The sequence below is a fragment of the Malus sylvestris genome, chromosome 15 (assembly GCF_916048215.2).
Source record: "Malus sylvestris chromosome 15, drMalSylv7.2, whole genome shotgun sequence".
Lineage (NCBI taxonomy): Eukaryota > Viridiplantae > Streptophyta > Magnoliopsida > Rosales > Rosaceae > Malus > Malus sylvestris.
This window is the reverse complement of record NC_062274.1, coordinates 31958917-31986049: the sequence shown is the minus strand read 5'-3', so window position 1 is coordinate 31986049 and position 27133 is coordinate 31958917. Positions and strand designations below refer to the sequence as shown.

General features: G+C 37.6%; 1 protein-coding gene across 1 annotated transcript; it reads right to left on the bottom strand.

Annotated features, from left to right (window-relative positions):
• Window positions 1-4984: 4984 nt before the first annotated feature.
• On the bottom strand, window positions 4985-8884 carry LOC126603321 (glucan endo-1,3-beta-glucosidase 2-like). The gene is made up of 4 exons (XM_050270132.1): window positions 8685-8884; window positions 5622-6875; window positions 5485-5512; window positions 4985-5368 (listed from the first exon to the last, which is right to left on the bottom strand). Exons 1-4 carry the CDS (start codon window positions 8764-8766, stop codon window positions 5218-5220), a joined length of 1515 nt encoding a protein of 504 aa, XP_050126089.1. The 5' UTR covers window positions 8767-8884; the 3' UTR covers window positions 4985-5217.
• Window positions 8885-27133: the final 18249 nt, after the last annotated feature.

The following is a 27133-nucleotide window of genomic DNA, read 5'->3' as shown; positions in this document are numbered from 1 at the left end:
TGGGTTCCCTAAACACCTTGGGGGAATCCATTCCAATTATCTCTAAGACTCCTCGGCAAATAGGAGAGACCAACAGGGATAGGTCGTCGACGATGGTGCAAAACGGGGCACCTTCGAGCAACCTAGAAAACTCAACTTCAACCTCCCAGGGTCAAGTGACTTGGAGGACAAGTAATCCTAAGTTCATAGAGATTTACAAAACCTAGCCTATTAGAATCCTAAGTGGATTCTCCTACACTAACAAATACGGTGACATTGCTAACTAAAGTTAGGGGTTGGTTGAAATGGCAAGGCACAACATTTTTTGAGGAAATTAATGGTCCAGTGTTCCTCGATCCGCAGCACAGCGTGAGCGAGCAAAGGGTTTGAACATTTTTGAACGCCGAGTGGATGGGGCTGATGGGAATTGAGGTGGGCTAGATGTGCTATTATAGGTATGTATCTGCTCTTGGGCACCACCATGATAATTGGTTGCTCCGAAAGGTGAAAGGTGAAGGGGGACCCCTTGCATTATTTCTAAGGAAAACTAATGAAAAGGGTTTGAAAATTTTGAGTTTTAACGATAAGGACAAAATGAAGAGTAAAGTGAATAGTATCATGATTGACTTTTTAGTGTAAAAATATAATTTTTCGTTAAAGTGAACAGTACCAAGGATTTTTCGTTAAAGTTCCCTTATTTCTAAAGACAAGAACGCGGGTGGAGTTGGGTTCCCAAGTATCAACATATAACCCCATACAAAAAGGGAAACCAGAGATATGCGTTGAGCCAGTTGAGGGCATGTGAGAAAATCACAAAACCTACAAGAAGTTAAAGTTCAAGAGGCCCTACATATTCAGGGAGGCAGGTACATTGGAGAGATTTTTTTCTTTCTAGTTTTTTATGAGCTTAATTATAGGAGAAAAGTTGTTCTATTTATTTACAAGTTTGATGTGAAGCCATACATAACATATTAATAACTTATTCTAATCATATTGTTCATCTTATTTGAACTTAAAAAAAAAAACGGTGGAATAGACAAAACAGTCATAATAAGAGGTGAGGAATTTAAAGTAGGTCAGTCATAATAAGTTGATATCGGATTCACCATTCACAATGGATGTAGAATAAGAAATCTGGTCTAGTAGCAAAGTATATAGGGCTCAAATAGAATATTGTGAGGTTAGGGTTTAGGGGATGACCTACTTTGATGCATGTCGATTGAGTAAGGGACGAGACATATTTATTTGGTCGCTCCGTGCGTACATTTCTTTGCATTCATCATTCGTTTTTGTATGAATATATAGCGAGTACAACTTATAGCACGTTAGCTGCTGCTGGATTTATGATTGCTCCTAAGAAAGATACAAAAAAGAAGGATTGCCTGCCAACCTATAGAATGAGTATAATAATTGGGACGAATGATCCAACTTGATGAAGTGATATAATCTTGAAACTTATTATATAATATATGTTATTATTACTGGGAGAGGCCAGCTGGTGAAGAATTCTAAACCCTTTTGTTCGCATCAGGAATTTCCGTCGGGGATGTTTCCTGGTCGACGAGCACACAGCTCCCCTGGAGGTTGGCGCCGGTTGAGGGCTGCTGTCGGGCTTCTGCTTCATTGTCGGGCGTTGTCGGGCAAGTCTCGTCGGGCAAGTCTTGTCAGGCAAGACTCTTCGGGCAAGGCTCGTCGGGCAAGGCTGAAAGAGAATGATAACGTTAACTTTGAGAGGTGCCTTTGTGGGGCCTTAGGTGTAGGCCTTGAGGCTCACAATCAAGGTTAACATTTAGGTGCTCAGGCGTGCCACTGCCATCTTTAGCATGTCAGATGTAAAATGGATGTCGCGTTTTAGTTGTATATATGTATGTATCCAAGAAACCGTGTTAGTTATAACAGGTGCCTTTGTGGGGCCTTAGGTGTAGGCCTTGAGACTTCCCGTCAATAACTAAACCAGTGCTCGAACACATCACATTTGTTCTCGTGATTGCCGGAGTTTTCTAACTATTATACTTCTGATTACCCGAGTCCAAGAAGTAGAATGAACCCAAATAGGTGCCTTTGTGGGGCCTTAGGTGTAGGCCTTGAGGCTTCCCATCAGAGTTCGTTCTTATACTTAAACTCTCCAGATCGCAGAACGGAATGAATCCAAATGGATGCCTTTGTGGGGCCTTAGGTGTAGGCCTTGAGGCTTTCCATCAGAATCCATTCCATGCTCAAGCGTTCTATGGTAATCATAATATAATAGAAATAAAACTAGAGAGTAGGTCGATTACTTGCGCCCCAAGTAACTTCGGACTTCTCGTTTATCAAGGACTGTCGTGGATGGGTTAAGTCCACATAAGGTTCTTTTTTATGCCTTGAGGCCAAGGACTTTTAACTGATCAGATTTACATGCCCGAGGGCTTAGGACTTGGATCTGGTTTGAATACTGAAGATATATTCAAATCGGATTCAAGTACTGAGAAAGCCTTTTAATAGTCATATTGCTAGAAATAACTTGCATATAACTGGAAGTATACAACATATTGAAAAGACAAAAACAAAGCAAAGAAGGTCGGGTAAGGTTAAACCTTATCAGGTAAGGTTGCCCGTCTTGTAGGTTCCTATCTTTGTAGTTTTGTCAAGGGTCTGAAAGCTTAGAGGGATAGAGAGAGAGATTTACAAAAGATGAATCGATACTACAGCAGGGTGAACAAGGTAGCAGAGCTATTACAAAGGTTTGAAGGGAGGGTTATCTCGCGAGGGATGAAGGCTTGTCCCGAGAGGGATGAAGGCTGACTACAGCTTTGTTTTGAAGGCGAATCTGGCTTTGAGCAGAGTTTGTGCTTGCATTTGTTTGTTTGATTGAGTGTCCTTATTCCTGGTTTTTCTTTCTTCTTATATGGATAACTCGGCTTGGCCTTCTGTAGCAGCAGCCTTGCCCGAATGCGGTTTGAGGGTGATGACTCATCAGCTTTTTTACATGTACTGCCATCATAAAGTACTTTATGGGCTGTGTAGCTGATCAGTCTATACCACTTGGCCTTTGGGTAGGTAAGCAAGTGGTCTTCATGAGCTGCACCAAGTCAGAAAAGGCCCTTTCTGCCTGCTGGGCTTCAGCTATCTTCCCTTTCGGGTCTCCTTTTGGGCCAGCTCCTTTCTTGAGCCCAAAGTTCAAGTTTTGATCCAAACACCTTTATTACTCTAAAAGTGGTCAAAATAAAAGTACTTGATCATTGCTAATGATGTGTTTCAGTGTACAACACCAACACACCAGATCCAGTTAAGTTACATGTGAATCAAATTAAAGAATATGGGGCGGAAAGTCGGCTTGTTTAGAACACAAATGCACTTTAGCAGTGATTTTGTGTTGATGATCGATCCTATTGCTGGACTTCATAAGTACTTAATTAATCTGTTGCTCCTAATAATTCACATACAGAGTTCAAACTTCCAATTTTTGTGCACTGGAATACAACTAAATTAGGTGGCCGACAATTGACAACTGATCAGTCATAATCTACTGGAGCAAACAGCAACGCGGCTAATCTACCGAGCCATTCAATATGATTAGCCATTTATATATGGATGAGAGTGTATGGCAACAAACCAATTGAGTAAAACTTAAGAGTTTTGCTTATCCTAATAATGCAATTTTCTCTTTCTCTTTTGTAGGAAAAAAAAATAGTCTTAATGATCTAGTAGAACATGAAGGCTGTAATGTTAACCTGAAGAGTGTTACCTTAGTTGTTTGTGTTTTGCAGTCTCAATTTAGGTGAGTTTTTGTAGTCTCGCTATATGCTATAGGCGAGTTTGATGGTCTCACTATATATGAGCTTGGTCATTGTGAGGTCGATCATGTTGAATCTACAAATAATTGGTGATTTGAGGATTATGAGGTGATTTGGAGCCACGATATCCTTCTTTGTATTAGATAGAAGCATGGTGTTTTTCTATCCCACGATTAACAGTTTTGCAAGGTTTTATCTCACACATAATCTTGCAAAATTGGATGCATTCGTCTCTATGGATCTTTCTCGTCTTTCAGATCGTTTCATCATTTTATAAGTAGTATTTTGCATTTCCTGATTTTGCTTGCAAGTACCACCTTTCGGGGTCGCAGTACCCTTCTTATCAGTAAAGCTAGCCACTTTCAATCTGGATGGTGCTCACCACATGGCTTTTACTCAAGGCTGGTTTTATTTCCAGAAACAAGCAAAGGGGCTGTCAATTCTGAGCTAAACTAAAGTTCCAAAACAAACGGAAAACAGTCTGAATTCCTCCCCAAGCTTCAGAGTAGGAAAGGGAGAGGACTTTTTGTTTTGGGGTACCCCCTTTACCATATGGCTTATGAATGAGCTAGTTTGCTAGCTCAGAATCTGACACGAGTAAAAACACAAAAAAGTAAAGAAAAAACAAAGAAAAATGGTAAAACAAATGAAGAAAATATTTGTTTAGGTGGGTGGCTTTAGAGTGTGTAGACCCTTTGGTAGGCAACTTTCCTTTTCTTGCTTGCAAGTGCTGTCCAAAGGCAAAGTTAAAAAACAGTACGGAAAATATACATTAAAAATCATTTTCTTCTTCTCCCACTCCATTTTATCTATAAAAAGAAATTGACTAAAATGAACAGAAACCAAATTCCAATTGCGGAACTGACTAAAATATCAGCGATATATAACGATCAAATATTGATACATAGCAATCTGATATCGAGAACATACTTAAAAAATGATTATTTCAGCAATGATATTGAAAATGGTCATTAATTTTGGCTAAATATTCCAGCTTAAAAGGGAAAATTTCCAGGAGAACTCTGCTGGTTGGAATACTTATGAACAGATAGCCTTTCTCTTGATATGGATACAAAATTGTGATAATACAAGACACACCACCAATCAAACATTTAGTTTTTTTATGCCAAACTAAAATTAGAATAGATTGGAATGATTGTTGCGTTATTAAGCCCTAGAGCCTAGACAAACATGCTGCAGCTTTAAAATTTATGAGCATGGGGGCCAAGAAAAACAAAGAAAATGGAACTTTGGATTTAAAAGAATGTGAACCAAACAGTTGAAGCTCAGGCCATTCGGCTTTGTATTTAACAAAATTGAGAGGACCAATTGTCTAAAATTACCTGCTTACTACTACTACCTAGAACCTTTCCTCCTCCAAGCAAAGCGAAACAACGCACCCCCTGAGCACCATCTATCTCAAAATCTCTGAATGTTTTCCACGTGTATCTACCTACCTACCTGCCTACAAGAAAACTGCACTGCCGAGGACAACTCCAAGTATCAGCAGAATGTTTTTAAAAGCATCGCTGTGGAAGTTGTAGGAAGAAGAATCCACACTAGTCGAATTTAACGATGGAGCCGTGATGTTTGCCATGCTGCCATTCTTGCCAAGACTGCACCATGCACAAAAGAATAACAATCAAATGGTGCCAATTTCCTTGTACCCCCCAAAAACTAATTAATATTGTTACTCATCCAGCGAAGTGTAGAGAATGAGCAGAAAATTTACCTTCCCGGAAATATGCAGGAACCATGGCCTGCATAATTGAAACAAATTTGTTAACAAGATGCATAATAATAAATTTCATAAGTTAATATAGAACCTAAACTGATAGCATGTTGCATACTATAAGTTTGAGGTCTTACTTGGATCTGTTGTGGTGATTGTAGCCACTCCATTGAAGTCGCATGACGCGGAAGTCATCCCCATCTGATGGTAGTAAGTATCAAATGCATATGTTGCATGTGCAGCCACATCGTCAGGCTCATAGCATGGTTGTCCCTGCAGTAAAGCTGAGCAATCCACCTTGCCAGGTCCACAAGCCCAATCTAGCGCAGCCTGAAGCATTTTCGGATCAGCTCCATCCTTCATAGTACAGAAAGTTTGGTTTGTTGTATCATTTGCTAATACTGCTCCTGATCCTGTCAAGCGTAAAATGTAGATAGGTGTCCCATTTGCATCAAACAGTCCCCAGTTCTTCTCTGAGACGGGTCCAGGTTTTGTGTCCTCATTATAGAGTTCATAAATGAAAGTACTAACAGCAAGTCCAGGATGTTTGGGAGTTCCAGTTTTGTTCAGCACGTGCCTTATCAAATTGCTGTTGTAAGTATTGGCATTTTCTAATGTTGCATCTGGCTCATTAGAATCTCCCTTAGAAGGCCAGCCTGATTCTGTCACTATGATCGGAACATTAGTGAAGTTAAGGAAAGCCATGGCATAATATGCTGCATCAACTACAGCATCAAAAACATTAGCGTAATGAAGAAGCGTGTTGGAATCAATAGCTTCTTTGTTTGGAGGGAGGGATTTGAGGAGTGCATAATCTAATGGAATGACACCATTTGATTGCATGTAATCGTAGTATGGGTATATGTTGAGCATGAGAAACGATCCTGTGGACTGCAAGAAACTAAGCATGGGGACCAAAACTGGATTCAGTGAGCGATTAAAGAAGGCTTGGGAAGGTGGGAACGAATCAAGGATAATAGAGGAAGAAAGAGGAGTTGAAACTTTGATTTGGCGGTCAAGATTGGATGCCACAAGAGCTGATTGAATGTACTTGAGAGCATTGACCAGGATTTTTGCAGCATTTGGGAGCGTGGTGAGAACCTCTGAGCCAACAGCTATGGCTGTGATATTTGTAGCTGGGTAATGTGCTACTACATTCTGGGATACCCAATTAGCTGCAGTTGCATTAGATTGGCCAATTCCAAGGATCTGCTCATTCGGGACAGATATCATAACTTTAATTCCTGTGTTTGCAAGTGCAACAAGCATGGCACGGTCAGCGTCATATAACCGGACATGTCGAATTTGCTGAGCTTTCAGGAGGGCTACAACTTGCGTTGGGTGTGGCATGTCTGAGAGGTCTGTCCCTATATTCACGCCGATAAACACATCTGCAAAAATGAATCAAGCCATTGTAATTTCTTATTGGTTGAATGTTAGTTGAATTTAACACAGACGCCTGCTATGATGGCAATAATTGATTCAGTTTCGAGTGTTGAGGTACAAGTTTGAAAAGTTTGACAGCGAATATTTGATGGACAAGAAAAAAATGGCACATTCTTCTCATTCACAACATTACAAGACAACAACCATTTACAACAAAATAAGGGGGAGAAGTTACCATGAAACTCATTCATGATATTTGTACCAGAATAGAACTGTGAAGACCATGAACTTGTAAATGTACATTGTACATATACGAGTGTCACGAGTAAGCTTAAACTCGAGTTGGTTTGAATGCGTTTGATGGAGGAAAAAGCAATGCAAAACTCTGTTTATGGTTAAGAACACACAAGTTTGGGATTCCAATAGATTTGAGTTTAGGATGATTTCAAATTATTGATTCATTTCACTTATTCATTAATGTAGTTAAAGGATATTGGAAATCGATTAGGACAGAGTGTAATGAGAATTCATAATCCTTGCATTGTTGAAAACAAAAAATACTTGTTTGGTACTAAAGTACAAGACAAAATTGAAAATCTTGATTCAGTTTAGAGAAAAGAATGTTAATGCACGAGTTTGAAAAAATAAAAATAAATAGCAAAGAGCAAATTTGCATATTAATTATTGGTTAGATTTTTGACAAAAACTAGCAAGACCATTATACCAAGGTAAAAACTAAACTAATCCAAGCATGCGCTAGACTTAGGAAACAGTACACTTTTATGAGGACATCTGCTGTATAATATTGTGTAACTGAATACAGCACAGTTCTCACCAGAAGTGCCTAAATTTTGTAAACTTTGACCATTTTCACTGCTACCAAGGTAAAGAGTAACAGCTAACAACAAATCACCCATGACCTGGAAGACAATGGTATATTAACATTGTCAAGATTGAGAGGGTTACACCGATCTCCCCAACTTAACCATCTATCTAGTAGCAAAACATGCTTTAATTTTATCAGAAAATGCCTCGTTTGCAATCAGAGGTGTTTGCAGGTTTCCGAGTTCCGACGTGGGTCTTTTGCCTTCTTCAACCTGTTATACTATTAAAAATAGTATTCAATTTATATGAAAATTTGCACTCTCATAAGTGCCTTTTGATTTTTTTTTAATCCAACCATATATTTTACACTAAAAGGAGGGGTGAGGTCGGCTAAACCACACAATGGGCAACCTAATTGGTATCGAATTCGCTATCTACGAGATTCGAACTTAAGACACCTCGCAAGTGAAGAGGAATACACGAGACTGTTGTACTGAGTGGCTTGTATTTGATTTTTTATTATAAAAAAGATTACAGATATGAGATGGTGAAAATAAAATTTCAGAAGATTTATTCATATTAAGTTGTGCAAGGTTGTTGCTGGAAGATTGCAAACAATTCCACACCAGGTATCCTCAATGCACATCTGAATTCTAAACAAAGCCTTGTAGCTTGTAATTAAATAAGTGGCCATAAATAAGTCAATAACAAAGGAATTCGTGGCTCAATATCATTAAATTTATGATATGCATTAAAAACAAAAACGGTTGGATCTTGGTGGGTTTTGAGGAAAGAGGTGAAACAATGACTCAGGACAACACAAGAAGATAAATTTGATAATGCAAACCATCACCATCAACTCGAAATATTACAATAAACAAGTAAATTATCACACAAAAAGACTAACAATGCTGACAAATATGGAGGCATAGAACTCAAAAACTTTCAGAGAAACCACATCAAAGTAAAATAGTGAATAAAGATGTAACCTTCATCAGCTGTAGCAGCTGAAACTGCTAAAAGGAATAGCAGAAGCCTCCCAGCCATGGATTTCTTCTCCAAAATACCCATCAAAGAATCTAAAACAAACCCAACAACGCACAGAGAGAGAGAGAGAGAGAGATGAGTGATGAGTGTTAGGATGGAAACATAAGAAACCCAAGTCAAGAAGTAAAGTGAGGATTAAAGTTGCAGGGGGTCGGGGAATATATGATAATCTTGGAACTGTGAGAAGGAAGACAAATAGAGAAGGGCCCACATGGCCACATATCACGTGGCAATAACATAAGAAAATCAAACGGCCAAATGAACGTCTCTTCTCAAAACTGTAATGAGGTGTAAAATAGAGCAACTACTTTAAACGGATGTATTTTTTTGTGCCGTTTTGATTTAATAATACAATATTATATGAAAAATTACACATGATATTACATTTCTTTATCGAATTATTATGCTTTCATAAACCCGCTCTATGTAAATAACTCGCACAGCAGTGTTATGTTGGGTACCGTTATGAAATGAAAATGAGACAGGGAAATAGGTTTTTTCTGCTTTTGTGCAGTGCAGCGTTGGTTTTGTAAAATTTCTGAGATCTGTCTTTTTCCTGTGTGCTAATGGGATAAGAGAGGAGGGAGAGTGTGGGTGGGACCGATTTCTGTACATACAATACAATGCAAACAAACAACAGTACAGCACCCCACCACCACCAGCGGGAACACCGAAATGACCTAGTTACCTGGTCCCAACGGTCATATTTCCCGTCGTTTCTGCTTTCCATTCAACCCATTGTTTTTTGTTTTCTTTTTCCTTTTGCTGCAAGCATTCAATTCATTGATTGCTTATCCAAATAGGTAGTTTGAATGCTAAATGCACTATCTGCTTTTATTTACTTTGATTCTTTGGCCTTTGTCCCGTTAATATTTTTTTTAGATAACGATGTATTTTATATTAAGATGATCAAAATTTGTCATTTATGAGATTCGAATCTAAGTCATCTCACTTACAAGTGAACATGAATAATATTGAGTGACGTTAATATTATTCTTTACTTAACAAAAACAAATGAAAATTGTTATTAACACTCTAAAATTCTCATTTTTCACTCTAAACCTTTTATATTTATAAAGAAAAATACACTTGTAAAGAGTACAAAATAAAAATTTTGAAGTGCCAATAATAATCCTAAAATAAAAATACTAAATGAACTATTATTTACCAAAAAGAAAATACAAAATGTAATATTTCACTGAAATTTTTGAAAATTTGCATTGTTTTAATTTAAGAAAGTTAGAACTTTGCTCATTGCTTTCTCAACCTTTACCCAATTAAAGCATTATTCTTTAAATTTTGGTGTAATTAGAGATCTAGTTTCTGAACTCAAAATTCATGAGCCAATCCCAACTTATTCAGAAACCAAAAGTTTAGAGTGAGAGATTGCATGACCCCTTTGGTGTTGGTTATGCATGAGTTTAGGAGAAAGGAGGTTTTGAAATCATGGCTATTATTTAGACAGTTTGAAACTATGATGAAGCTATACGGCCTGGTGGATCAAATGATCGAATGACTACGGCTTTTATGTATGGATGTATTTAGATGAGAGGATTTAAAGGATGTATATTTGGGGTGGCTTAACATTCTATTTCCTATGCAACTCAAAGTTTGTTAGTTGTGAGGTTGCAACTTGAATGCCACTATTGATGCATGATCTCCAATTGTGATCTCCTTCTTGTTTTTATTTATAGGTGTTGGAGTTTTGAGCTCCTTTTAAGTCCGGGAATTTGAGGTCCTTATATTAATTTAGTATTCTTTATTAGTGAATATGTGTTGGACCATTTGGAATGGGGATTGAGGCTTGGGCTACTAATTGTGTGGATTAGGCTTGATGATTATACCATAAAATTAATATTAATTAATCAAGACAAGGGCCTAAGAATTAAAATTAATCAGATCATTAATTTTAAATTCGAATTAAGTTTTTAATTAAAAATGTTTTGATTAATAGACACAACTCTTTGGAAAGTAGCTTCAAATACACCCAAAAGGTATTTGAAGATGTATGAAAGAGTCTATATAACTGGAGTCTCATTCCATCGTAGATTATCTTTTTCCTTCCTCCTTTTCTTCTGTACAAACTTTCCAAAGAGTAAACCCACAAAGCAATTCGCTAGAATTCTATAATCCAATGCGGGTTGTAGAATTAGGTAGTTGTATCCTGGTCGAGCAGACATTGTAGAACCACAAGCACAAGAGTTGGACGGAAATATTGTTCGAATGACATAGCTTTAGCGCTAGCCTCTACCTTTAATTCATTCAAGTTAATATCATTTTATTTATGTATTTATTGTGGAATTTCATTATGTATTGCAAGTAATTTTGAGTAATAAAGTATAAGTATTTCAAGTTATGTATTTTTGTTTCTAAATTGTTCTCCAACAATAGGTACAATGTGCTAAGCAAGCGAAGGAACTTGCTTCCTTGAAGTCAACCTTCTAGGGATACACCGCTGAGACAAAGACAAAGTTTTTTGCCATGATGGCTGGTATGAAGTCTCTAAGACCAACTCTAATGAAATGACCTCAACACAAATATTTGGGTTTAAATTAAAAAATGCCACCCAAATTTAAAAAATTTGGGTTTGGCCTAAATCAAAACCCAAATTTGGATTTAAATTTTGGCTGACCCAAATTTGGGTTCAGATTTCGTTGATCCAAATCTTGAGTGGGCCTAACTTTTTAAAAAAATGTGGCTGAAGGGTTAAAGTTAGTGGTAGATAGTTGGGTCACTGCATGGCAGAGACCGCAGTTGTGGGACCATGATTTTTCAATGCCGGAGTAAGGCATATCAAATATGACCACCTTCAAAAGTCCAATCATGGACTCAACAACTTCCATCACAGAGTTGCACAGACGATCAGCGATGCCACCATCATTCTATTCTAGAGCAATGGGTGAAGTCCGATGACTTCACTAAGATTGACCATGTTTGTTCCACAAGATATGGAAATTTGATCCGGTATGGAATCAACTAGGTTTCTCATATGCTTGGAGTTCTACAATCTAGGGATTGGCGTGTACTGCAAGTAATCACACATCTAAGAAGATGTAATATCTACTGTAGATATCCTATAGGATTCTCACGGTTTAATACGGATTTTATATCCTTAAAAGACTATATCTAGATTGGAATAAATACACCATTCTAGGGTTCATCTCAAATAATGCTTACACTGAGAGTGAATAAATATTAGTGTTAACTAAGCTTCTTCTGCAGACATGGTTGTGGTAGAATGATTTGATTGGGTCGAATATGCATCTCCACCCTTCACGGCAATGTGCAAATTTGGTTCCAACAATGGGTGCTTGCACTGAGAGTTAATTCATATTCAACCCAATCAAATCATTCTACCACAACCATGTCTGCAGAAGAAGCTTAGTTAACACTACTATTAACACTACGACAGGAAATAACCCATTTCCCAAAGCCTAAGTCACCCTCGGCATAGACAATCTATTTCCCGATATCTTTACTACTCTTGGTGTGAGCAATCAGGACCCTGATACTAAACCATCCCAGGAAATAATGATGCTCCCATTACTAGAACCCTTCCCACCATGGAACAGATTTGGGAGACGTTATTGAAGATCAACACCTCTATTGATTAATTGCAGAGAACCTACATGGCTTCATGGGCTAAAAGTCATTCAAACTTCGTGGATATATAGAAGAGGATGAAAGCCTTGGGAAGCTTAAGCAGACTACTCCACAAACCCATATTCATGTCTTCAATTATGGTAATTTAAGTACCATAACCTCAAGGGGCAACTAATCGTGCCAATGTTTGTTCTGACCCTAGCATAGTTGATGATCTGAACACGAGCGCCCTACACGATGCCCACGTCAAAACTCGGAAACCTAACAAAGTAAATTCAATTATCATACACTTATCCTCTTGCCTATTGCTTGAGTCTCGTAAATTTTCTTACTAACTTAACCATCGGAGAGCCTTTGATCGGCATCCCCTGGTTCTTGGGCTGCTTACACTTGTTTGTTGTTTTACAAGTAAACGAGTTTGTGCATCTCCTCCTTTCACGGCAGTGCGTGAATTTAATTCCAACAACAGTTGTCCAACGATCACTATTGGTTTGAATTTGAACCTTCAATTTTTGGATCATAGGCTATCAACAGTCTAGATCCAACTCCCAATTTATAAACAATACTTTGAAATTGATCTAAAGGTCCATATTTGTTTTTATCAAATCCAACGGTAAAAAAAGATCCATAAACTTCTTTAGGTTAAAACATTCATAAAATTAAATTAAGTTAACATTAATCAAAGTTACAAAAAAAAAAAAAAAATCCTTATTAAAAAAATCAGGGTTAAAAATTTTCCACTACAATTAATACATTTTAGGTCTTAAAATTTAGGTAGGAAGGGTTGAATGACATTATTTTATTTTTTTTTGTCTTTTAGTGAACCTAAATATTTGGGTTTAGGTCCAAGGGTTGGAGTTGGTTTTATGGACATCTTCAAATGCGGTGCCTGAACTTCGAAAGTTTTGCCTTCTTATTCTCTGCTAACAATAAGGATATCCTTATAAAAATTCTTGTCCTATTAGGGCAAGTTGGTGATATAAATTTCTCATTGAAGAATTGCATGCGCTCGGAAGAAGTAGCAGTGCTTGGTATTCTGCTAAATTATGAACAGGTGCCCAGAACTCTTGGATTTCAAGCTCCGCTTCATACCACTAATCCATGAGCTTAAAGCTAGTGATGATACAAAATGACGTCGCAGTCAACTTGCAGAGAGCAAGGTTGTAGTCAATCAACACCTCATTTGTGAAGTCCAAGGGGGAACTTTAAGCCCAAATCTAAGTACCATAAGTGGATTTTGTACATGGACATCATGCGGCTATCAGATCAGGAAAGGGGCATGTATGCCTTCACTGGTCGCCCACCGGAGTGTATAGCCATTCTGGAGATCTTGATTTTGCCTGGCAAAAGCTTCGTAATCTCAGTAGTTTGAAGGTGGAGATGCACAAGTCTGAGTAACTTATAAAAAAAGTAAACAACCATGAGCAAGCTAAATACTGGGTGAGGTGTGTTCAATTAAAGTATCTCTAACAGTCAAGTTAGTAAGCAATAATAAAACTCAAGCAGTGGGTAAGACATGAACCATCGAAGACTGTTTCATACCAGTTGAGAAGGAAACCTTTTTTGGATAGAATCTTGTATTAAACCAAGAGAATCCCAGAAGGTATCTAGGAGTAGGTATCTCATCCTCTTAGGAGTGATTACTTGTGGTGCACGCCAATTATTAGATTGTAGGAACTCTACGAATATAGGAAACCTGGTTGATTCCATGTTGGATTAGGTTCCCGTATCTTACGGAACAAGCATTGTTGATGCAAAAACTCAGTGAAGACTTTGGAACAACGTAAAGTGTCAAGTTTGTGACCTTCGCTCTGTTGCTCCGGTCACTTTGTGAGGATAATATGTAAAGAGATAGAGATAGGAAAGCAAACACAAGATATACGTGATTCATCCTAAATTTGGCTACGTCCACGGAGTAGATGAGTTCTCATTAATAATGAAGGGTTTAATAAATACATAAGTTTAAGCATAATTATCATTAGTGGGTTCTAATGAATTGTTTAAGTACAATAATGACATTAGGGTTTAATTGTAAGAGAGTGGTCTTCTTTTATAGTTGAGGAGAGTCACCAGCTTTCGTTCACGGTAGATGTGGGACTCTATGAGTTTTATTCTGATATTGACATGTGTTGTGCTGTGATTGGCCTTCTAGGTGGAGGGAAACTCTTATGCTTTGTCAAGGGTGCCTCAGCTTGAACCCCTTCTTAATGGGCCCTCAAAGGTATGAAGTTAACCGGTGCTTGGTAGTTTTGGGATTGGTCAAGTATGGTACTGTTAACCCTAAAAACTACCAAGCCTATGTGGCGCGCAGGCTGAGTAACTAATGAGCTAACTACGTCATTCGGTTGTGTGCGAGGCATGCCAACTCGATGACCAAGCTCAACCAGTGAGTAAAATAAGTTGATGTTGCGTTGAAGGAGCTGCTGACTTCTTGATCTTGCGACTCCGCCCGAGGAAGGAATACATCTCGGCCTTCGTGTTCTAGAGCCTGAAGATAAGGCTGCTAGTTCTGCAAAGTTCAATATCAAATTTGGCTTTCAACATTTCGAATGTAGTAACCTGTAACACCTTACTTCGCCGAGAAGGCTAATGAGATGACCTCTGCCAATAAGGATTCAAAAATCCTTCTCGACCGAGACTTGGATACATAACCAGTCGGCCTTGTTGTAGTGATGTTTATCGAAACTGAAGGTGCTTCGCGGTCGGCTGATTCTACGGCAATAGTGTTGTTTATCCAAACTGAAGATGTTCGCCAGTTGCCTTCACAATGCTGTTTATCCAAACTGAAGATGTGTCGGCGAAGAAGAAAATAAAAATCTCAAGATGTTTGAGAGGTTTTGCGTAGAGTGAGGGTTTGCACATGGTAGTTTGTATGTTGAATTGGAGGGGCTCTTCTGTTGCACCGAGTCTTGTATTTATAGGCAAATGTTGTGTGGCGTGGCCAAATGATTTTGTAGAGTCCAATTGCACTTCTATTTCATGGAACTGAAACTAATCCGTGTCTTTCAAATTTTGTGACTTTTAAAATAAAGCCTATCTAGGCTTTATCACACCACATCAGAAACCTAGCCCCACCTAGGCTTCTGATCTCATTAAAAATCTCTAACAGAAACCCTTACTTCCATCACCATGCAAAAACAAAAAACCTAGCCTACCTAGGTTTCTTGTGTCATCATCACAACATAGCCTACCTCTTTTGCCTAGATATAATCATCCACATCACATCACATATCATCACAATTTCACCTTTATCCATGCATGGATTAATTGCATGAAATTAACCCATATTAGCTGCACTGCCATATGCCAAATATCCCTAATTAATTTGAATATGTCTTGGCTTCCTGTTATCAAAATTAGAGATATTACTTGCATCTCATCTATTTCATTCCAATCCTTTATCCAAAGGATAATAACAGCAGGCTAGCATGCGTGATCTTAGGCTTGGTAAGATGACATCGGCATCCGAAATGTGATTGCATTTGAACACCATAAAATTATAAAATATTAAGATAACTCCAATTATTCAAAAGATAATTAGTATGATTATCATAATCATAATAATATAAATAATTGGAAATCATCTTGACATTTTACTCATGCGAAGATCTAAAACTCCATACATTTAACGGTCTTGATTACTTGGACCGATGGTGTAAAATCGGGCCAAACAGGCACAAACAGTGCTCCCTTAAGTTCTTGAGTGAGGGAAACTTCTCTGTTTGGGACATGAAAAAATTTAAGTCACTGAATAATCATGAAACTTCTAAGTACTGAAGTGTAGTAACAAATAGTGGGAGTCCCTCAAGTCTCCGGGCGATGAGAGTTGCCTAAGAAGATGCCTTAATTTTCTCGAGTTGTCGAAGGAATAATGACTTCAAAAAATTTCTACCGTTTTCTTATGTATGCCTTACCCAAGGATATATATGGGCTCATTTTCTTGTATGTAGCCCAAAGTTTCCTTTTATTGTTGTCTAAGTTTTCTAGGTCAAAAGTCCAACACATGCCTTTACTTTCAACCCTCTCTCTCCCTTTGTTTTTTTTGAAGAGAGGAAGGCTTTAATAGCCCATACCCATAATAGCAAGCAGACATCTGCCATTTTTTCTTGTAAAGTCTGCCACCTTTATATAACTTCAACTTTTTTCATTTTCTTTTTAAACGCAGCCCAAGCCTTTTGTAAATTCAGCTCCTTTTTGTGTAGCCCAAGACTAGCACCAATTTATGCTCCTTTTTTTTTGTTTTTTTGAAAGCCCAAGAAAGAATGAGGCCCAATGTCCTAAAAAAGTTTGAAAACAAAACCTAGCTTCCCCGGTGTCTTGTCGATGCCTTCTTCCTCATTTCTTCTAATTTTCTGTGTAGCCGTGACCTTCTTCTTTCTATTATTATTTTTTTTGTTTTTTGAAAACTCCCAAGACCCAAAGCTCCCTCACCCTTCCTTTACATATTTCTTTGCGATTTCGTCACTGTGGTTTGAGAAATTTGAAGGTGTGTCACGGTTTGTAGCTAAAAGTGGTTTGACAAGCTGCGGCTTGAAGGTGGAGTAGTTGGGAGGTTATAGGGTTGAAGATTGTAGACTTGTAGTGGCGTCGTGGTGTAAGGGGCTTGCGGTGGTTGCAGGTGGTGGAGGGCACTTGCGGTTTTTCTTCAGCCAGCCCACTACTAATTTGCATTTTTATTCACTTTGGTTAAACTTGGAATTTTGTCCACTATTAATAGGGCATGGTCTTTGTCCAATATTAATTTGCTTTTTTTTTTTCCAAGCTGTGTTTAACTTAGGTCAAACTTGGAATTCTAATTTGTTAGTCAATCTATTATAATATATCTAAAATTAGATATATGTAATTGTATATATGTTTATGATAGGGACCTTGTGAATGTAAAAACAAAAATGTTTATGTTTATATGTTTGTTGTACAGATTGCAAAAAAAAAAAAAAAAAAAAATTCTTGGGTTTTGTGAATTTCCTATTTTTATTTTTAATATTTGTAGCAAAGGTTTGTGCTTGAAAAATAGTTTAATAGGTAAAGGTTTATGGTTGTGGTTTAATGGGTGTAGGTTTATTGATTCTAGATGTTTGGTTGTTGGTTTTGTTTATACCATATTTAGGGCCTCGTATTTAGATCTCGTACAAATACTCGGGGACTTAAATGTAATTATGTGATAAAGGAAGGGGCAAATATGTAATAAGTGAGGAGTCCTTATTCTATAAAAGGACCCTTCACCCTCACAATTAGAGGAGGCCAATTCCTAGGCCTTAAGCTCTCACCCCCTCTCAAAGCCTCACTCTCTACAGAGGCTCTCACATTCTCTCCCTCACCTCTCAGATAAATACATATTCAGTGTGGACGTAGCCCAAACCTTGAGGTGAACCATGATACATCTTGTGTCATTTACATTTCTTGCAGATTCACAGTCGGATTTACGTTGTTCCAAGACCTTCGGTTTTGTGCATCAACTGGTTTTTTGTTTGGACACATAGCTTGAATAGTTGAAGCTATTTGTAGGACACCGTAAATTGATTTTGCTTCATACTATCTTGATCAAGAGTGTGTGAAGCTTTCTACATGTTGTAGTGTTGAAACTTTTGGGTTAAAGTTTTGTGGGTGAAACTTTTTAGTTGAAGATTTGTAGGTGAAGCTTTTAGGTTAAGCTTTGTAAGCGAAGTTTTTAGGTTGAAGCTTTGTAGGTGAAACTTTGTAGGTGAAACTTTTATATTGAAGCTTTGTAGGGGAAACTTTTGGGTTGAAACTTTTTAGGTGAAGCTTGTGGGTTGAAGCTTTGTAGGCAAAGCTTTTGGGTTAGAAGCTTTGTAGGTGAAGCTTTTGGGTTGAAGTTTTGTAGGTGAAGCATTTTGGTTAGGCACATAGCTTGAATAGTTGAAGTTATTCCTAGAAGACCATAAATGATTTTGCTTCACGCTATCTTAATCAAGAGTGTGTGAAGCTTTTGAGATTTGTAGTTGCCTCCTATGTTTTGAAGCTTTGTTGGCCTTCTCTACATGTCATAATTAATAACTACTTAATTGCTTAATTAAAAATTAATTTATTTTGGATTTTTTTTGGCAGAATTTTTTATTTTTTTTAGAAAAAAACTAGGAACAAGAAAATGTGGGAGAGACCATATATATAGATTTTGCTTCCATACTCTTGAGCAAGAGTGCGTATTGTAGTAGTTGAAGGTTCGAATGAGCCATATAAGTTGATTTTGCTTCGCACGGTCTTGATCAAGAGTGTGCGAAGCTTTCTACGAGTTGTAGTGTTTGAATGCTACAGAGGGGAAATGTCTGGAGCAAATGCTGGAAGGTTGAAGAGCTTGATCTTTGTATACCATGTGATGAAGCCTTTGTTGGCTTGTAATAAGACTTTATTGGTGACTATAACCCTTGTTAGGCATAAGTGTTCCCCAGTTGGGTTGAGTTAAGCTTGCTTATCCCCCTTTTGAGTTGTAAAGCTTGAGGGTTTTTGATTATTTGTAAATGTTAAGAGTTCACATGCACGAGTTGTTGCACTTCTCACCTGGTTGGTGGGAAGAATGGTGAGTTGCCGAGGCAAAAATGTTTATTAATAATACTAGTTGTACTCTTCATCACCTGGTTGGTAATACGAAGGTGAGTTCCTTCATCACCTAGTTGGTGATAAGAGTGGCAAGTTGCCGAATGATATTAAAGTACGGGTTGTACTAGGGGTGGGCAAACGGGGCCTTGTACCCGCCAGTTGAGGCGGGTCCAAATATTGTAAACTCAAAACGGGGTGGGGTGGATCCCAATATATGAGAAAATAGGCCCCCGGCACGGACCGATTCAATTGTCCATTATATGAGATTAAATCTCCACTGCGTATTTCTTAAACATTAGATCACTCCCTCTCCACTGTTCTCATTCTTTATGAGTCTCTCTGCCTCTCTCGATTCCTTGAAGACTCAAATCGAAGTATCGAACTCGTCTATCGCAGTACTCTGTTCGTCCATCCCTCATCTCTTGGTCTCTCTTCTGTCGACTCTATCCTTCAATTTACCCAACTCATGACACGACTTTGAGGTATTTCTCTCTCCCTACTATGACCACCACCATTATATCTTCTCAACTCCGACCACCACTCTATCATTATGTTTGAAGTCTTCGATTTTAAGGTATTAATTGTTAGAGATTTAACATTTAGGGTTTTCTAGATATAGGAATTTTGGGGGTGTGGACCTAATAATTTCTAGTTGTCTGATGATGGAATCAAATGATTAGTTTTCTAATTTTGAAGCTTTTCATTTTTTTTTTTTTGAAATGAGATTGGAATTATGAGAATTTTTTAGATTTGGGGCGTTGGGGATCGGTGGGCAAATATTAGGGTGGCTCAATACTGACATGTTTATCAGTATGTGTATTCACTGTTGGGGTGTTGAGGAAGAACACTTTTTGTGATCGAAAAATTTGGAAATTTTATTTGTTTTTAATTGATTGATGAAATTGTGTGTCCACAGTATTGCATTTTTGTGATTTTGATAATTGGAGAATGTGTTAATTGTTGAATTTGACTGTTTGACAAAGCTATTGATTGAATCCGACTTTTCTGGAAAAAATTGGATTGAACCCGTGGACCCGTCCTGATTTGGCCTGTTTTAAACGGGCCGAGCTAGGTCCGGTTCCAAAACTCAAATTTCCTATAACCAGCCCTGCCCGCCCCGTTGCATTTTAAAATGAGTCCAGTTTGATTCCTTTAAATTTGGGCTTGGCCAGGCCCGTGCCCACCTCTAGGTTGTACCTTTCATCACTTGGTTGGTGAGAATAAGGGCAAGGTGCCAAATGACAAAAAGTATGTTGACACCCCTTCGAAGCTCAACTAGCTTATGTATGAATATGCTAAAATGTATGCTGTTTATGTTGATTGACATGAGTGATGCTTATGAATATTTTTCTATGCATAAAGGAATCCATGCTTTGGATATGTGGACCATCTTGGTTGTAACACTTAGTCTCACCTACTTTGTGTTAAAGTATGCAGTTTGAAGCTCTGAGTTAAAGTATAGAGGTAGGTTAGTGTAGACCAAGTGTTCCAATGCTTAGAATGTAAAAGACTCAAATGAAGTTGTTTGAATTCTCTATTCATTAAATATTTACCGAATGCCTTGTGTTACAAAAGATCTCAAACGGTTGAAGGTCTAAAGATTTGTAATGTGTATGCTTTCTTATAATTATAGCATTTCCTTCAGGTCCCCCCACTTTGAAAGACCGAAGCTTGATCCCCATAGTCATAATAGTTGAAGGTACGTTCACCCCTGGTTGTTTTGATATGAACCTTTATCCTTTTTGTTGTAAACCTTTATCCCTTTCTGTTGTAATGAGCTAGCTAAGAGTAAAGATTCTTCCTCTTATTAAGAGATGAATGTGTTTGGTGACATAGCGAGTAGCTAAGTGAGGCAGGAGATGATGAAATGGGTGTCTGAATGGCCAAAACCTCTTGACTTGGTAGAACTTGACTTACACTCCCCACTTATTGATAGGGGTTAACTATAGGATGGTTCCTTTGTTATGTCATTGCCTTGGCAAATGCATGATTGTAAGCTTGCATCATCACCTCAAAGTAAGTATTCCAAGTGTTAACATTGATCATATATTTGAAAAAGTATTCATGCATGCCTACGTGAAGGCCCTTGAATGCTGTTTTATCATCTGCCTCAGCGCAACGAAAGTACTCGTGGCTGAAGCGATATACATATTCACGCAATGACTCGTCTAATTTCTAACGAATGGTGTATAACTCATCAACGAAGTGTAACCGATCAGCTTAGAAGATGTGTTGAGCCACAAAGAGTCTTCTTAGCTCAATTAATGAATCTACAATATTTGGTTGAAGACTGTTGATGCACAAAATCAGTGAGGACTTTGGTACAACAGAAAATGTTAAGTTTGTGACCTTCACTAGATTGCTCCGGCCACTAATGTGGATAAGTATGTAAATGGATAGAGACAGGGAAGCAAACACAAGATGTACCTGGTTCACCCAGATTGGCTACGTCCATGGAGTAGAGGAGTTCTCATTAATTGTGAAGGGTTTACACAAGTACATAGGTTCAAGTTCTCCTTTAGTGAGTATAAGTGAATGATTTAGTACAAATGACATTAGGAAATATTGTGAGAGAATGATCTCTATTTATAGAAGAGAGTTTCAAGTTTCATTCTGACATTGACACGTGTCGTATTGTGATTGGCTTCTGATGTTGACATATGTCGCGCTATGATTGGCTTCTGATGTCGACACGTGTCGCGCTGTGATTGGCCTCCTGGTTGGAGGGAAACTCTTCTGGGTCCTTGACGATATAACGTTGATTAGTGCTCAATAGTTTCGGGATTGGTCAAGTATGGTACAAATAGTGCTACCCTAAGTTCCCAAGTGAGGGAAGCTCCTTGGTTGGGGACTTGCAAGATCCAAGCCATTGAGTAATCACGAAACTTCTAAGTACTGAAGTGTGGTATCATTTTCACTTGCCTTATCTGTCTCATACGTAGATGTGGCATCTTCTCTGGAAGTACTTTTCCTCCATCCAGGGGTGGTATCTTTAACCGATGAAGATGCACAAGGTAATGTATCAATTTCACTTGAAGCTTACTTGTAGTTTCGGGCTTCGTCAAGTGCGATACAAAACCCTATAGTAGGAGTCTCCCAAGTCGTCGAGCTTGGAGATTTACCGAAGGAGGTAACAAAAAAGGTAAGCAATTAGACTTCCAAATAAGCAACCTAGATCGAAGGTTCGACTTCGGCTTCCAGTTGATTGTTCTCCTTCTCCTTGTGTCGTAAACAACAATAAGGATAAGGAGAAGCAAATGGAGAAGAGATGATATGAGATACTTTTGCTTTTGAAGAAGTAACTTTCCACAGGCTTATTCTTGAACTAGGCTGGAGGGTTTTCTGGTTTCCTTCAGAGTATAAGGCCGACTTAAGAATTTGAGGGTCAAAATAAGTCCATTAAATTAAGAGTGCGTTTAACCTTGATGATATGTGATACTTTTGCTGTTGACGAAGTAATAGATGAATCGGCACGTGTTCTGTTGCGCTTGTCTCCACATGCTTCCTTGTATCCTTCTCACTTGCCCTATTTGTTCCTCAGGCAGATGTGGTATATTTTCTGGAAGCATAAGATGTTGAAGATGAGTGCTTGAGAGCAATGCCAGGTAAGTAATCAGGCAAGGGGTTGGTTCCAGGCAATCAGTTCCTGACTAGAAGCTTGATTCCAAGTGCTGACTGATTGCTCTCTTTCTCCTTGTCTTGCAGGTAAGAATAAGGGCAAAGGAAAAAACAGGGAAAAAGCATGATATGAGATACTCTTGCTTTTGACCCTGATGATATGAGATACTTTTGCTCTGGTGTGGCTGGTTTGCATAGGTATTATTGGGGGGGAAGAAAGCTGAGTATTTCGAGAGGCTTCGTTGGGAGTGTGTGAGATCCCAAGAATTTATTACCAAAGAAGAAAATTATTTGGAAACTATTTATCGAAAAGGTCATTATATGAAGATAGTAGGAATTATTATGAGCTCGTGGCATTTTTGAAATACATTTCGAAGTTCATATGAATATAAAATTTACAGCTGGACCAATGAATTGATGACACATGGCAGCAATTGAGTGGCTAAGTTTGCCACTTGGGATCAACCAACATGCCAGCACAGACATTTGTCATGTTAATAGCATGCTAGGTGGAAAGTGATTAGATGAGGTAGTCAAATTACTACACCAATATTAAGCAGGAGATGGCCTTTCTTTACACGTGGAAGTCTAAAAGTTAATCTCTCTTTCCACAGGCTTATTCTTTATAATCATGAATTATTTTTAATAAGAGGAGTTATTTTCCAACCCGTGTCAAATTTTATTTATTTATTGAGCTTTTAACTCACGTTTCTGATTCGGGTTCGAGTTTTATTACCGACTCTGGGTCTGGGGCGTGATAGAATGGTATCAGGGCATAGGTATTAGACACCCATGGATAAGAACTATGGGAGAAGATTAGCATGAGTCAGATAAGTTTGAATTTAGAAGAGTATGTGCGATGGGTTTTGTTAGTAAAGGTTTTGGGTGGCCTCTAGTGATATGTAAAGTGTACGAATAGACTTAAATGTGAAGTCAGCTTTTGCAAATGATCTTGACAATTGAATTTATATGTGGATCTTTTGAGAAAGGAAATTAAGTTTGATCCAAAAACGAAAAGGATGAAAGTCAAGCAATGCATGCATATAACTTTAAGGTGAATTTTTCAGGTGAAATGGGTTCAGGAGTGACTAAAGGATGAGAGAACTTGAAATGTGGAGTTAATAGTCATGATTTGGTGAGAATGGTAAGAAACTAAAGTGTTTTGTTTGAGAAGTTAGTGTGTACTCAACTCACTTGACTATGAACAATGAAGCATACATGAGTATATAAGCAAATTCTACCAGAGGAACTTCTCGAGAAAATTGGTTAGTTAGTTGAGGGATTAGAAGCGATCTTAGAGTTAAGAATTGAATGAGACGAGAATTTGACACGACATAGAGTTTTGAAATTTCTGGTGTTATCTTGATCTCGAGAAATGGACAGGTAGGAAGGATTTTATAATAAGTTAGTTACATACAATCTTGGAATGACTGTATATGTAGTGTGTAACTACTGAACAAATTGCCAGATTTATTCCTAAGATGATAGAAAGAATTATGATCACTTTGGATTTGTAATTTTGCAATTGAGTTATGAATTAGCTAGGATTTAGGTTTGAATTTAGTGTGGTTCACGATTTTAGAGAATCACTTGCAAAAATTTTGTTATATACAGAATCATAATTATGAAGGAGAATTAGTGCTTCAATATGAGGATTTGGGTATTTATAAACTGGTCAGAAGAATTTGAGAGTACCTATATTGATGTAGAAGAGTATTCTACATGTTTCAGTGTTGAAGAATTCAAAAGCAATGTATAAATGCTTTGTATAATGATAATTAGGCTTGAATAAATAGTAGAGATGATGAAAGATGCTCTAAGAGGAGGGATGAACTTTGTTTGTCTGTCAGCTAGTTTGATGAAGATATGACAAGTTTTGGAAATCAAATTAAGATGGAGAAAAGAGCAACTGTATTGATAATATCGTCTGTACGGAATGAGAGTAATTTTCAATGAGTAAGCTTCGGTTAATTTTAAGAAGAAAAAGAATTAAGGAGTTGAGGATTTTAGATGAAATGAAACCGATCAAGAATGGATCATGATACAATTGGTGTTAAGCTTTTGAATAATTATTGCAAGAAGTTGATGGTATTATGAAAGGTGGTGTATCACTGGAAGAAATAAAAGCTTCTTTTTGAAGATGCATGGTGGTGAAAATAAGAGCAAAGGACCTAGAGGGAATGAAAACCACAAGTATACACTCTTGGTGATATAAGTATAAAGAAAAAGTGAAAGACAGTAGAGAAAGGGAAAGTGGGAGTGCCATAAATTGGTGACTTGGAATTTAGGATTTAATAGGAGTTTGGACTATTAAATTTGGACGTGGACTACTACTTGATTGGAATGGAGTTACTCGAATGAGAATTGTGTTGAAGTTGTCTTGTGGTTAGAATTGGAATAGAAGAAAAAGAAATGGGTTCAAGGTAAAGTGAAGCTTAGGCTTATTGTTTAACAAAAAGGAAAGGGTTTTTATCACAAATAGTCCCTGATATTGATCAAACACATCATTTTGGTCCCTGACATTGAAAATCAATAGAAATGGTCCCTGATATTGATCAAACACATCACAAATGGTAACACATCACAAATGGTCCTTCCGTTAAAAACTTTTTGGGCAATTTTCAAAGCTTCGTAACTCAATCGTTTCTTAACCAAATTCGACCCATGATATATCAAAATGAAGATAGGAAAGTTTAGAACAAGATTATACCTATTTGGAAGCCCAATGGTTGCCGGCGATGGCCGGAAAATAGCCTCAAATGTGACTGGTCCGCGAAAAAACTGGAAAACTTGCTTGAAATGGGGTAAACTTTAAACATTCATAACTTCTTCAATACTCAACGAAATTGAGTGATTCAAAAATGAAAATCATACTTCTCAATGAGACAAAGAGAATGGTAACTTTATTGACTGCTAATTTACGATGGTTTGACCGAAAAATGGCTCGAACTTGGATAACCATTTTTGAGTTAGCCAATTTCGAGTCTTTTTCCGGACAAACTATGACGAGTTAGCCATCAAGAAAGCTACCATTCTCTTAGTCTCGTTGAGAAGTATGATTTTCGTTTTTGAATCACTCGATTTCGTTGATTATTGAAGAAGTTATGAATGTTTAAAGTTTACCCCATTTCAGGCGAGTTTTCCAGTTCTTTCGCGGACCAGTCACATTTGAGGCTATTTTCCGGCCATCTCCGGCAACCATTGGGTTTCCAAATAGGTATAATCTTGTTCTACACTTTCCTATCTTCATTTTGATATATCATGGGTCGAATTTGGTTAAGAAACGATTGAGTTATGAAGCTTTGAAAATTGCCCAAAAAGTTTTTAACGGAAGGACCATTTGTGATGTGTTTGATCAATGTCAGGGACCATTTCTATTGATTTTCAATGTCAGGGACCAAAATGATGTGTTTGATCAATGTCAGGGACCATTTGTGATAAAAACCCAAAAGGAAATAACAATAACAAATTGTGGACTTATATTACAAGTGATATTTCAAATTATTGTTAGAGTGTCTCATAGCTGGTAACTAGCATCGGAAAGTTTAATATGGGCCAGCCATTGAATATTAGACTTATATAGAGTTGATTATGTTACTGAAGGGATATAAATATAAGGATTGCAATATTATTGAGAATTAATTTCAGGATTATTACAAGATATACAAGGAAAATCGTGATGTTGGGGAAGTGAAAGGGGTGAATTTTCTAAAGTGGATGACTTTGAAAGGTTTCTAAATCTTAAGGGCGGAAGAGTGAGCGATTAAGGACTGGGAAACTGAAATATCAAATTCGACTTACTGGAGAGAAATACTTTGATGTTAGACTTGATTGTTATAAGATGAATTCGTACAGCAACATTTGGCCATTAAGTAGTATGAGCAGATGATATTTTACTTTAAGAGAAGTACTTGGAGTATACATATGTTTTGGGGTTTCAATCCATGACCAAAGTGTGGAGATCAAACACACAAGAGAATCAATCCATGACCAAAGTGCTGAAGTTTAGTTTGTTAGGTACACATATTTTGATTGTGAAAATAAGATTGGAGATTTGTTGTGCGATGGATATTTGAACTTTGTTACTACACAACATTGGATTGTATGATGAATCAGATGAAATCACGAATAACGTGTGGTAAGAATAAGAGAATCAATGTAGTGAACTAAGTGATGGGTACCGAATGATGTAAACCATTGAGGCATCAGAAATACCACATGTAGCTATGATTCCATTTGGAAACTATAGTTAGGGTTTGGTTAAATGCCCTTATTAGTTACAAGTACCTTTATGAGATTGTAATTAGAGGCAACTGGAGTTGTGGCAAATTAAGCTTTTGAGATTGGAGGTGCAGTCAGAATGATCCTATATACATAATGTACCCTATGAAGAAGTATCGATTTGAATAGTTGAACGGAAAATGCTTAGGAATTGGTAAGTACCTCTTGTGAAGGTTATATGGCAATACCATGGAACTGAAGAAACCACATGGGAACTAGACTCCGACATGAGAAGGAAATATTTGCACAAGTTTAATGTGTTGGGTAAAATTTGAGGACAAAATTAGAGATTAAGAATCTTTACAAAATGATGGAAGATTGGATCTTCTTATTA

Excerpts from the sequence above, each read along its gene's own strand:
- LOC126603321 (XM_050270132.1), bottom strand. The coding sequence starts at position 8,766 with ATGGGTATTTTGGAGAAGAAATCCATGGCTGGGAGGCTTCTGCTATTC. Across the intron at positions 6,876-8,684 it reads AGCTGCTACAGCTGATGAAG|ATGTGTTTATCGGCGTGAAT; the intron begins GTTACATCTTTA and ends TCATTTTTGCAG. Across the intron at positions 5,369-5,484 it reads TCCTGCATATTTCCGGGAAG|TCTTGGCAAGAATGGCAGCA; the intron begins GTAAATTTTCTG and ends TGCATGGTGCAG.